Source organism: Lagenorhynchus albirostris, chromosome 3 (assembly GCF_949774975.1).
Source record: "Lagenorhynchus albirostris chromosome 3, mLagAlb1.1, whole genome shotgun sequence".
NCBI classification, from domain to species: domain Eukaryota; kingdom Metazoa; phylum Chordata; class Mammalia; order Artiodactyla; family Delphinidae; genus Lagenorhynchus; species Lagenorhynchus albirostris.
The window spans coordinates 122,277,649-122,291,402 of record NC_083097.1 but is presented as its reverse complement, the minus strand read 5'-3'; the positions used below and the strand labels follow the sequence as shown (position 1 = coordinate 122,291,402).

General features: G+C 36.0%; 1 protein-coding gene across 1 annotated transcript in view; it reads left to right on the top strand.

Annotated features, from left to right (window-relative positions):
• The window catches only part of LARS1 (leucyl-tRNA synthetase 1), a 68,229-nt gene extending 54,978 nt beyond the window's left edge, over positions 1–13,251 (top strand). The window contains exons 28-32 of the mRNA XM_060143902.1: positions 334–444; positions 2,729–2,833; positions 4,096–4,191; positions 5,645–5,777; positions 10,878–13,251. Coding sequence (XP_059999885.1) covers positions 334–444; positions 2,729–2,833; positions 4,096–4,191; positions 5,645–5,777; positions 10,878–11,083 — 651 coding nt within the window. The 3' untranslated portion in view covers positions 11,084–13,251. The remainder of the gene's footprint in view (positions 1–333; positions 445–2,728; positions 2,834–4,095; positions 4,192–5,644; positions 5,778–10,877) is intronic.
• Positions 13,252–13,754: the final 503 nt, after the last annotated feature.

Genomic DNA, 13,754 nt, shown 5'->3' with positions numbered 1-13,754 from the left:
TTTTTATAAGACCATTTTATCACTAGATAAGATCTAATGTTACAATCCTAGAGGTATCATTAGTGTAAGGGAAAATTAAATATTTCAGCATCATGCACATGCTCTTCTCCTTTACCCGAAAAAACATGTGTCCTTTGAATTTAGAGGAAAGAGGAGACTCCTTTCTGTATTATTCATTTACCTTTCACTTCCCCGTGATGCTAGAGGCTGCACCTTCTTGTGCTGCTCTCTAGCAGATTGGTAGAGGCCACCATTTCATGTCTGGCTACATCTACTATCCTATATTATCTTTAAAATATTTTTCTTCACATTCGTCTCCCACTCTTTTTTTAGACCAACAGTGGAAAATTGCCTGATAACAAGGCCATTGCTAGTGAACTAGTCAATTTGCCAGAATTGAAGAAATACATGAAGAAAGTGATGCCATTTGTCGCCATGATTAAGGTAAGCTGTGGACCTTGTGCAGCTGTGACCACATGGGTAATGGTTAGATAGGATAGTAGAAGTAAGAGGAACACTTTGGGCACAGTCTCCCCCAAGAAATCTGCTAAAATAGCACTTTTCAATCAGTGGTTGTGGAAATGAGTTATCACATTTGGGATTTACCTGTGGAATTGCTGAGTGTGTGAAATATATGTATTGTGGAAGAAAAATTGGTTGAGAATTACTGCACTAAATGATTCTCTTCATATTATACCTTCCCTTCTTTTCACTTTAAGGAGGAAGCATGGTCTTTTGGCTTACATTGGGGTATTTTTACTAGATCCAGTTACTGGAACAAGATTCTACATTTGTATAGGTTTAGCTTAACGGGATAAACGTTGTTTATAGTGGTTAGATCAGGGTTTCTCAACAATGGCTCTATGTGTATTTTAGGCTGGATAGTTCTTGGTTGTGGGAGGCTGTCCTGTGCACTATAGGGTGTTTAGCAGTGTCCTTGCCTTCTACCCACTGGATGCCAGTAGAATTTCTCCCTCCCCTACTCAAGTTGTGACAACCAAAAATGCCTCCATACATTGCCAAATATCTCCTGGTAGCAAAATCAGTCCCCCACCATAGCTCCCCCATTGAGAATCTTTGGGTTAAACTCTTAGTCTTTTTCATATATATAACTGATCTGGCGGATTTCCTGACAAAGAGAAACAGAAAGAAGACTGTATATTGCTTAAGATCTCAGACTCTGGGGGCAGACAAATCTTGGCCCAAATCCTGTTTTCTGTCACTTTTTAGTTTGAAGGACTTAGACAAATCACTTAAATTCTGTGGGCCACAATGTTTTTCATCTATAAAATAGGAAATTAATAGAACCTACCTTTTAGGAGTGCTGTGAGGAGTAAATGAATTAATACACATAATACATTTTAATACTACCTGTCAAAAAGTAGGCTCAGTACATTTTTAAGAAAATGTATATCAGTGTCTTCCAGCCTGCTAAGCATGTAATGGTTATTCTTATACTTTAGATTAATTATTGAATCTTGTGGGCTACAGATACCTGCCTGGTAAGAGACCAAAACTCTTAGCTTGTCTTGTATTGGAGTAGATTGTGTTCTTAGGAAAGCCTTTTAATTCTCCTAGAACCAGAGTCAACTATCTGAGCCTTATGGTATTTGAAGTTTCAGAAATAATTTAAAATCATGGCTTGACCTACAATAATAAGTTACATTTGCTGGTATGCTCATAATTCATTGGTTCCCAGCTAGTGCCATTGGTCATAATGTCAGATCCATTGTCAATATGGGGAAATCAACAAAATATCCCATTGTTGGTTGCAGAGGCAATTAATTTTGGTGACATGCTTTATAGAATCCAGTGAAACTGATTTTAAATGATGTTAGATTCAAAGGTTGGCTTTTTGAAAAACCAGTGTTAGATTTTTTGAGTAGTAAAATATTTTTTCAGTAATATTGGTATTACTTGGTATTATGAGGCAAATTAGTGGTTTGAAACTTTGAAAAGTGTTTAATAAATCGGGGAATAAGAAAAGGGTTTTCTAGCACCTCATGGGAAAAGAAACAACTTGGATGGTAAATGAAGGTAGTGAATATTAAGAATCATGTCAGGTCACTTTCATGTAAGTGAAACATGTTCTAGGCAGTTAGCTGTATTTGTGCATATGAACTTAGGTCTTGAAGGTTACATCTTGAGCAGAAAATATTGATATTTAATGTTAAAATTAAGAAATGGTTTTTTATATGTCGCAGGATTATCTGAGTACCCATATAATCTGACTTTTAAAAAAATTTTTAAATTTATAGGAATGTTTTGTTTGGTTATTATTAATTCACTGTTTCTTGAAATAGCTTTACAGATGTGGTATCTTGGAAACATTTAATTTAATTTAATTTATTTTATTTGTTACCTGAAGGGGTATTTTAAGACATTTGTTTGATTCCTTGTCAAAGTGAGTTCTTTGGGTTTGCATATAAAGTCAGGGTAAATTAACAATGATGAAATCATATTTCTTTTATAAATCTGAAAACCTTGTCCTTCTAGTCTTTTCAGTGCTGTCTTAATCTTATCATACTTTAAATGATAATTACTCTCAGCGAGTAATTTCATTAGCGAGCAAACATAGATAAGGGAAACCATGAGTCCAAGGCCTTTCCTTTAACTGTTCAAATTTGAAGATATTATCACTTGAGAGACTGATTGCTTTGGGAGAAATATGTTCTTTTCATCATATTCTTAATGTGATTTTGTTTTTCAAAACCATTTTGGCTGCTAGGAAAATCTGGAGAAGATGGGACCTCGTGTTCTGGATTTGCAATTAGAATTTGACGAACAGGCAGTGCTCATGGAGAATATAGTCTATCTGACCAATTCCCTTGAGGTAAGAGGGGCCTGGGATTATAACAACTAGTTAACTATCGTAAACAGTCCAGTTCTTTAGTTTTATAATAAACCTTTTTATAAACTTCATCTTCTATGTTTAGTACCTTTGCCAAATATATTTTGGGGGGAAAGAGAATGGGTGGTATAGAAGTTACAGGAAGAGGAAATGATCTGTTCTCTTATTTCACTTATCAGTTATTCTATTCCTAAAATACTAACTTTATATGCCTGGATTTCCTCTCAAAGTTATCCGTAAAAAAAAATGAGGAGAGGCCTTATATTCAAATGCTTTCAAAATCTCTCATATTATGGGGTATTCTGGATTGCTTTTTTTACCCCCTCCCTTTAAGACCTCAGAATCACAGATTTGGATTAATTAGAATCCTTGATTCATTATATATGATCAGTGGTCCATGTATGGCCCTGTTTTTTTCCTTAATTAGTAATATAATCACCATCCATGAATCTACTGCCCAACTCAGGAACTAGAACATTACCAGTAGCTTTCACATATCTGAGTTTCTCCCCATTCCATCGTCCTGCCCCAGTGACAATTTAATATATAGATTCTAAAAATGCTGTCTCTCATTCACCTTAGGCAGAAGGAAAGATAATTTTCTATAGGAAATTGTGTTAGAGGATTCAAAAAGTGGTTCTAGTAATAATGAAAACACTAATATAAAAAAGTGCAGGTTTAGAGTTTGAATAAAATTGTCTTATGAAATACAGGAATGGAAGAAATAAGCATTTCTAAATAAGCATTTTATGTCATGTAATTATAAATGTGTTAATAAAGTAAGTATTAGTAGACATCTATTTTATGTATATTTCTAAATGTTCATATATACTCATGGAGGTCAAAAAACTTCTTAGATATTTACACTGGGACAATGGGAACACTTTATTTAGGGTCATCTTGTATTCAGGTATATGCAATTTGCTACATTTCTGAGTTTTTCCATTTATTTGAGTGAAAGCCTTTTATACTGATTTTTGTTTTAGGCAGCAGGTAGATGTCAGATTTCCTGATAGAAGATGGTAAACATGACTATATAAATAACATACTATGAGGCATCTAACATGAGTGTTAAATACTTGATGATAGGTTTCATATAATGTTTAAATGGAAAATAATAAAACTGCACAGGCCATTTTGTGATAAGTGGAGAACTTGGTTTTGCTCTTTGGTGAAATGAGGTGATGGCTAATTCCAATCATATTAAGTGATACTAATGACTTCCATCTTTCCCCTCTACTTAGCTAGAACACATAGAAGTCAAGTTTGCCTCTGAAGCAGAAGATAAAGTCAGGGAAGATTGCTGTCCTGGGAAACCACTTAATGTTTTTAGAACAGAAGTAAGTTGAAAGAATCTCACTGAATCATTGCATTTTAGAGCTGGAAGAGACCTTAGAGAGCTTTACATCTAAAACCATCATTTTAACGATGGAAAGAAGTGAGGTCCAGAGAAGTTAAATGATTAGCTTGGCTTAGGCCACTTAGTTGGTTAGTAGTGGGTCTGGATTTGAGGTCCTCTAATTCCCTGGTTAATGCAACCCTCACTTTTCCTTACTCTGCTATCACAGGTAGCATCAGATGTTGATTGTGATTTTAAAAATAAGAATATGGTTTTCAAAACCTGACTTAAAAAAAAAGATAGTGGACATTGAAATGTGAAACTTTTTTAAACAGTGAAAAGGAGCTTTCATATTTCAGATGAGTTTTGGTTTAGTAATGGTATTCAAGACTTTTGGTTTCTGGCATAAACCAGATTGATGCATCATTTCCCATTATACTGGAAATGCTTTTTTAATTTCTTATTTTTTGACCATTACTGGTGAAGATAAATAGGTTTTGAAGTTTGGGGAGATTTTATTTATTAACTCTTAAAGAATCCATTCAGAATGGCAGCATTTGGTAAAGTTCACTGGAGTGCCATTGTGAGAGTCCATAAAATGCCCTACTTTTCTTGATAAGCAGAGGACTTACATATATCCTGCCACTTTTACCACATTTAATTGAAAATGCAGCAAGCAGAAGAAGTCTATTTTGAAAGAATGAAGTAATCATGATCATGCAGACCTCCTAAATTTATCATCAGATTATAAATAGTCTCATTAAGATATGGTGGCTTTTAAAAGTACAGTCATTTGGGCCATGAATATAGGTACATGAAATAGTTTTCCCCATACAAGTATGTTTATTTCAAGCTTCTTTCAAGGATTCCATTAAGCTACTATGTATTTAAGTTTCATAAGGCTCAGTTGACTTTTTCCACTTAAAATAATGAGCAAGTTCTTTAACTATATCGTTTATATTATGTGGGAGTTAGTATGTCATAGAAATGAGTTTATTCTCAGTAAAGGTGAGGCTCTGCCTCTTACTAGCTATGTGACCTTGGGCTACTTTGTTAATCTTTCTGGTTCTCAGCTTTTCATCTGTGAAAAAGGGTCTTAAGGAACTGTCTTTCAGGATACAGGAATAATGTCTATAAAGTGCTTCGTACAGTGTCTGGTACATAGTAGGAATTCAATAAATGGTGGTAGTTTTAGAAGAGAAAATAGAATTATTGTTTTTATCCATCATCAGTATTGATATGTGTACTCATAGTCATTTTTACCTAGGCATTTGGTTATAAGCATGACCTTTTGTACATTTTTTCTTTCATATTTGAGTATCCCTTGGTCTTGATTTTAGAATACCAGAATTAAATCTTTCATTAGGCATTAAAAATCTAGCAGAGATTCCTTCTCCCTCAGCAGTATTCAAGTTTGATTTCTTATAACAGTCATTTTCTCTTTATTTTCTTAGCCTGGTGTATCAGTTTCCCTAGTGAATTCTCAGCCATTCAATGGCCACTTCTCAACCAAAATTGAAATCAGGCAAGGAGATAACCGTGATTCTATAATCCGGCGTTTAATGAAGGTGGACCGAGGAATCAAAGGTAAATGGTTTCCTTGAAGTGCACATTTGGCAGTAGCTTGTGGATTTGATGAGTTCTAAGCAGAGGGGAGAAAGAAAAGTAACTGTCCTGCTTAGGGACAGTCATGTAATGTTGTGGAAAGAGTGTTGGACCCAGAATCAGGACACCTATATTTTCTTTTGGGACATTGTGACTAGGTAGCTTGGTGGCTTGACCATGTCACTTAAGCTCTAAACTGATTTCTCTTTTAGTGAAATGAGGACACTGGATTAGATATTTTTCCAGGATTCCATCTAGCTTTAAAATTGTAATAAGCAATTTCCAATGCTCAGAAGTATTCAGAATGAAGGAACATATTCCCTTAATTCCAAACTAACCTGCTTGACTGAATCTGTTCCTGGGGAAGGAAGAGAAACAGAGTAAAAGTTATTGAGTGTCTGCCATGTGTTGGCCATTTAATCCTTTTACAACCCTGTAACATTTAGGGTATTATTCCCCTTTTGCAGATGATGAAATGGAGGTTAGAAAGGCTAAATAACTTGCAAAGTTCATACAGCTAGTAAATCCTGGAGCTGGAATTCAAACTTAGATATATTTGACTCCAAAGCTCATATTCTTTCTTTTAGACAGTGTGCCTCCGGGTAAAATATGTAAATAATCTTAATTTCTTAGCAAGATTAAGTCTAGATCTCCTATGATTAGATTTGATATAACAACTTATAGCTTTTTTTTTTAACATCTTTATTGGAGTATAATTGCTTTACAATGTTGTGTTAGTTTCTGTGGTATGACAGAGTGAATCAGCTATACATATGCATATATCCCCATATCTCCTCCCTCTTGCATCTCCCTCCCACCCTCCTTATCCCACCCCTCTAGGTGGCCACAAAGCACCGAGCTGATCTCCCTGTGCTATGCAGCTGCTTCCCACTAGCTATCCATTTTACATTTGGTAGTGTATATATGTCAGTGTTACTCTCTCACTTCGTCCCAGCTTCCCCTTCCCCCTCCCCATGTCCTAAGTCCATTCTCTAGTCTGCATCTTTACTCCTCTCCTGCCCTTAGGCTCATCAGACCTGTTGTTTTTTTTTTTTAGATTCCATATATATGTGTTAGCATACGGTATTTGTTTTTCCCTTTCTGACTTACTCTGTGTGACAGACTCTAGGTCCATCCACCTCACTACAAATAACTCAATTTCGTTTCTTTTTATGGCTGAGTAATATTCCATTGTATATATGTGCCATATCTTCTTTATCCACTCGTCTGTCAATGGACACTTAGGTTGCTTCCATGTCCCGGCTGTTGAAAATAGTGCTGTAGTGAACATTGTGGTACATGACTCTTTTTGAGTTATGGTTTTCTCAGGGTATATGCCCAGTAGTGGGATTGTATAGCTTCTTTTTTTAATTACTCAGCTGGTCTTACGCTGAGAAGAACGTGAAGGGAATTAGTTTGTTTCTGTATTATTTTTCTTCCAAATTATGAAGACAAATTAATGTTGAGATTCCCTATTTTGCATAATCTCTCTCTTCTTATGGCAATCAAGAGTTGATTGGGCCAAATACCATCAGTATAAAATTTTCTGAAAAGATTTACAAATCCCATACAGTGACCAATTTATGGAATTATATTCAGGGTAACAACATTCCATTTACATAGAAGACTTAAAATAGCCCTTTGGAATTCATTCTACCATGTATTTTTTGTTCTCTTGAAGTCATTCGTGTGTACCTTCTGTTGTCATTTCTTGAGAGAATATCGTGTAGTGTGTGTAGACATAAGTGTGTATGCAGAGACTCCTTTGTAGGTACTAGGGGCTTTGGGGAGTCCACAAAGTACTGTTCATTAGGAGGCTGCATCTAGTGAAGGAGTAGGGGACTAAGCTATTGAAGTACATAATCATAATCTAAGGAGAAACTGCTGAGTACAGTAAGAGAGATATAGTAAAATTTACACACAGAAAAAGGTGAGATTATTTCCAGCTGTGGTGATCAGAGATGATTTTATGGAGAAAACATTGTTTGATGGGGCCTTGAGAATTATACCTGTGAGGGTGAAGGGAAAGTGTGTACTAGCATGAGGGAAACACTGATACTTTTTTCACTGTGTACCAGCAATATGTTAGGACTAGGAATATTTTTGTTTGCAGACATTTAAAAAATTGTGGTAAAATATACATAACATAAAATTGACCATTTTCATCATTGTTTAAGTGTACAGTTCGGTAGCATTAAGTACATTCAGACTGATGTGCAGCCATCACACTATCCATTTCTAGAACTTTTTCATCATCCCAAACTGAAACTCTGTACCCATTGAATGATAACTCCCCGTTCTTCCTCCCTGTAGTTGCTGGTAACTACTTTTCTACTCTATGTATTTGACTGTTCTAGGTACCTGTATAGTGGAATCATACAATATTGTTCTTTTGTATGTCTTATTTCACTTAGCAAAATGTTTTCAAGGTTCATCCATTTTGTTGTAGACATTTAGCGTGTTCCTTCAATAAACCAGGTACTGTAGAATGATAATGCCATCCTTAGAACTTATAGGCCACAAAAAGCAGAACTTGAAAATTTTGAAGTGTGAACATATAGGAAGCCGTTTTGGCCCTCCTTTTGGCTGTTTTATATTGCATATATTCAGTCATGAGAAATTTTTGTAATAGGAAGAACTCTTAACTTTGAAGAACAATGTGGTGGCTTCTAAAGGAAATAGATATTTGTGTGGACATGCTGGATAGGATTATTATGAGGTTATAGTGCATAAGAGGTTTTATTCCTGTATTGGAAATTGGATTATATAATATAATGTGAAACCTGATTCCCTTTTAAATACACTCAGATGCAGCACTGACTAGGTTCTTTAGAACTGTACTGATGTGTTTTCTTTAGCTCGTCTTTTCTCACTGAGCCTCTGGCATAATTCTTACATCCTTTGTCATTCTAGCTGTGAATAATATTATCATGAAGTGCTTTAAGTTTGGTGTTAGTGGCTACTGTGAATTTGGAAAATAGATAGAAATATTAGGGGGAGTTTGCAATTGATATTCCTCCAAGTATCTACAGAAGAGCTCTAAACTTAAGACTTTTCCAGAAGCCCTCAGAATACTTTGATATCTAAGGGGACTGAGTATATGAGATGGGAAAGGAGTGAAATTCAATAACATATTTCTCAGTCTGTCTGCTGTGATAGCCAGCAAGTCATCCAATTAGTGCCAATTGTACTGAGGGTGATTATGATCTAGGTCCAGGAGGCACTAGCTAAAATCGTCATTCAGTCCACAAAGGCCATGGAGCAACTATTTGACGATAATGACTTTAAATCACTTACCACCCATGCCACATATGAACTAATAATTTGGAGGTGAAAAGCTCCATTTCACATTATCAATCCCTAGGGACTCTCAATCACTCTCATCTTTAAGTGCCTTAAATCTTGTGTAGTTGCAGACTTAAATTTCAACATTTTCAATGATAAGAGAGGTCTGGGATAAGAAAAGATAGTAAAACCACTAAGAAAGCACCAATAATTTTATTGGCAGTAGTGAACTACATGGTGAAACATCAAAGCAGATGTGTTTTGCCACTTAGAAGCCTGGTTGGGTATTAAGGCTTCTTTGAAATAGTTTGATTCAGCATTGCTTGGAATGATGAGGGAGGTCTGTTTCAGAGAGAGTGAGAGAGAGAGACAGGCAGATCTTCCGTAAAAGGCTTTGTGCATAAAATCTGCCGGTAGGACTTGTCACTACTTCCATAAGAAAATAATTTGCTATCACTGATGTGCATGTTGAATTGCAGTAGCTGTTAAAATGAATTGTGTTCTTCCCCCCAAATAAGACCATGGCTGTCATGAAGACTGTAAGTGCTCCTTTCCCATTTTAATTTTCAGGGCTTGTGCTGTATATGGGGATAGATTGTATGGCCTCTGCAGAGACTCTACAAAGACTCTTAGGCAGGGTTTGCCTTCATGGTAGTTGCAGATAATTGCTCTATAAGCCCCAGGATCCCTACCCTAAACTTGTAGTCCTTTAATCTTTGTTTCCCAAGGAGAATAGAATGCCTGGATAACCTGTACTCCTGGCATAGCCGCCAGCTGCATTAATGTCTCCTTTTATGTTTTTTTAAACCTTGTCCCTCTCATGCTAAGTTTCATACTCTCAAGGCAACATGAGGGAGTGTAGCTCATGGACCACCCAGCAATCTACTTTAGAAAGGGGTGGGAAGTAATTCAGAAAATACCTTCAGTTTCTGTGGATCAGGTTAAGTATAAACTAGCCATGCTACACTTAGAATGAGCTGTAAATCCAGAATCAGCATTTGTAGTCATTTATGGTGTTTTTCTACCATATAAAATAAAACCATTTGATGTTGAAAAGTCTCAGAATTGCTGAAATAAATAAATTTCTTTTGGGCTCAGTTGTTGGCAGGATTGTTGGATCATAAATTTGTTCAAGGGACAAGTGCTGTCTTTACCAGGAGCCATCTTATCAGCTTGCATAAGAGCAGATCAGGAAAATCTCAAGCAAGGGAGGGTTGGAACTCATCCAAAAGCTCAAAATTCTAAAACCTGCGCCCTTTCCCCCAGCCATTCCCCTTCTTTCCTTGTCTCTCATCAGCTTGTTAATACACTTTCATCCTTTGAGCAAAACAAGAAACTGGTAATGCTATTTCTTAGAGTAGTAATTCTTTTTCCAAAATTATCTTTCCCCAAAAGCCACAATTCTTGAACTTTTAAGTATTCCAGGAAGCAAGACAAGCAAGATAAATAAGCTTTAGGCTTTTTAATATTCTGAAAAATGGTTAACTGAAGTGTATTAAAAGTGATTTGAGAGACCATATAGGATAATACTCAAAAATAGAATCAGTCCCTCCCCTTGGTTTGTAATTCAGGAGATGTGTTATCCGGAATCTCTGCTGGTCTTTGATCTGGGTAAAAGTTGACAGAAGATGAAGATTTGTTAGATTCAGCTTTGCTTTCTGACATCGGGTCCTATTTAGTAATCTGCTGAAAATATTGTTTTAGATATAACAACCAGTGTGAATTATCAGGCTCAGGCATGGGTTTGAGTCAGTGACTGTAATTAAATGTTCATATTGATACTTTCTTTTGCTGTAGACCTTTCCAAAGTGAAACTGATGAGATTTGATGATCCACTGTTGGGGCCTCGGCGAGTTCCCGTCCTGGGAAAAGAGCACGCTGAGAAGACCCCCATTTCTGAGCATGCTGTTTTCCACGTGGACCTCACGAGCAAGAAAATTCATCTTAATGAAAATGGGCTATGGGCAGATATTGGTGATACAATGATCTATCTGGTTCATTAAATTCAGACACATTGGAGATTATCCTGGTTTCTGGGGATATTACTACTATGATTGTGCCTATAGATGGGCTATGAGAATCTTAGGCTGGACCTAAATAGATTTCATTTCTAACCATCAAATTCTGCATGTATTTGTAAATACACCAAGTTTTCTTGGATTCCTGGACCTAATAAATTTTTTTTCCTTATTGAGGCCTTAAAGAGAAGTAGTTGTACCATACTTTGTTTTTGTTTTTTAACAAATTATTTCCATTTCCCAGAAGCTTCTAGTATTTCAGATTATTACAAAAGTGTTAGTATGCTTCTTGTATGAGGTATACTTCATATTATTTATGAGGCTAAGGAGTATCTAACAACTTTTTATATTATATGCATTGTGGAGTTAGCTGTTTTTCTTCTAAAAGAGTAAATTAGGCAGCTAGTTTTGCTTTTTAAAAAGAACTCTCATGATGATTTTAAAAGAACAGATGAGAATATTTTGACTTGATTATGATCACTCAGTATTTTGTATAAAGAACAAATAGGTCTTATGTTTATAAGAATTTTTTTAGCTTTAATATATTCAATTAACCACCAATAATATTTTTTCAAGGCTAATATCAGTAGTTTATAAACAGTTTATTTGATTTTCACTAAATTTAGGTGAAATTTTAGGATTTAGGATTTCCCCCAGAAATCTGCATCTATCAGATTTGTCTTGAGTCCAGTTGTGTTTAAAGATCAAACCAACGGGGACTTCCCTGGTGGCACAGTGATTAAGAATCCACCTGCCAGTGCAGGGGACACGGGTTCGAACTCTGATCTGGGAAGATCCCACATGCCGCGGAGCAACTAAACCCGTGCACCACAGCTACTGAGCCCATGTCCCACAACTGCTGAAGCCCATGTGCCTAGAGCCTGTGCTCCACAATAAAGAGAAGCCACTGCAGCGAGAAGCCTGAGCAGCACCGCAACAAAGAGTAGCCCCCGCTTGCCGCGACTAGAGAGAAAGCCCGCACCCAGCAACGAAGACCTAATGCAGCCAAAAATAAATAAATAAATAAAACAAAAACCAAAACAAAAAGGATCAAGCCAACAGCATTGCAAATTCTCTTATTCTTTCTGGAATGTCATTTGATATTGTCTGTGCCATTTGTTTTCATATGAGGAAAAAATATTAGGTATTGATTGACAGACAAGAAAAACATTTCCATTTCTTGAAGGGTTTAATATGGGGAAAGTCCAACTCTGATAATCCTAAGGAACCTGAATTCTAACTTTTCAGGTCATGTAAAGAGATTTTATTGAGCTTCCTCATTTTGCTTTATACAGTTTGAGATTACTGGGCCTAGTTGAATGCTCTATTATAGAATCATTAAAGCAAATCATAGAACATTAGAACTGAAATATTCCTTAGAGATCATTAAGTGCAAATCATTGTTTATCTGCTAGGAACAGGCTGTATAGCAGAGTGGATAAGGTTACATTCTCAAGTCAGGCTAGCTATGTTAGATTTCCATTTCTTCCACTTGCTACTTGGGTGGTTTTGGCCAGTTACTCAGCCTATTTCTTCATCTGTAAAATGGAACTAGTAATTTACCTACTTTCTGGGCTTACTGTGAGATGTTTAGATGAAACAATCTAGGAAAATCTTACATATAGCATAGTGCCTGGCAGGTGGTAGACCTTTAGAAATGTTACTGATGATGATGATGATGATGATGATGAGCCTTCAGTAAATGTTACTGAATACTCCTTCTTCTATTACTACTACTACTATATCAGGATTAAGATATAAAGATTATATTAAGATTACTATGGGCCATAATCATGTCATATTTGTTTGGTTCTTCTGGGGCAGCTGTTTTGTTTGCCCTCCATTAGATTCTTTTCTGCTCCCTCAATCTGCATAGCCTTAGTTATTCCCAACGTCAAAGTAATCCTTCCTGGGGCCTAAAGCCTACTTAATGTTTAACTTAGGCAAATTAAATGAAATGAGCTTGGCCAAAAAAAAGAAAGGTGAAAGGAAAATAATTTTACTATTGTAAGTGATTGTGCCTATTTTATTAAATGAGCCTATTAACCTATACTTCCTTGGATTAAGTGTGAGTTGGGATTCATGGATTCTCTGTTCCCTCAGTCTCAATTCCTATGTGTCTCTCTTAAGAATAAATGTCTTGCTGGGCTGAATATATTTTTTATGTTTAAAGATATATAAGTTTTGTATAAGGAAGCCTCTAAGCATAAGCCTATTACTTCATCAGGTGTGAAGCAAAAAACAGCAACTAGTTGAAATGCTGAAGGAAAAATAAGCTGCATTGGGCTTATTGTTTTATGGGAGATGGTTACCTTCCTAAAGGATTCTAACTCTTTTTAAGTTGTAAAATGTAATGCACATAAACTGAACAACAATAAGAAATATATAATATACACACAAATATATAAAATACATACAAAAATGAACTACGAAACAGAATTTATCAACAAAGCAAAAACCTATGTAATCACCACCGTGTCAAGGAATATCACAATGCCAGCACCTTGGAAGCCTGCCTTACGCCTCCTCCCGTAAAGACAAGCTTATCGCCCAGAGTATGAACATTCTTTATATATGTTCCATGTGAGCTTTTAAAGAATGTTTATTCTGCAGTTGTGGAATTCTACATACGTGCATTAGGTCATACTTGCAGATT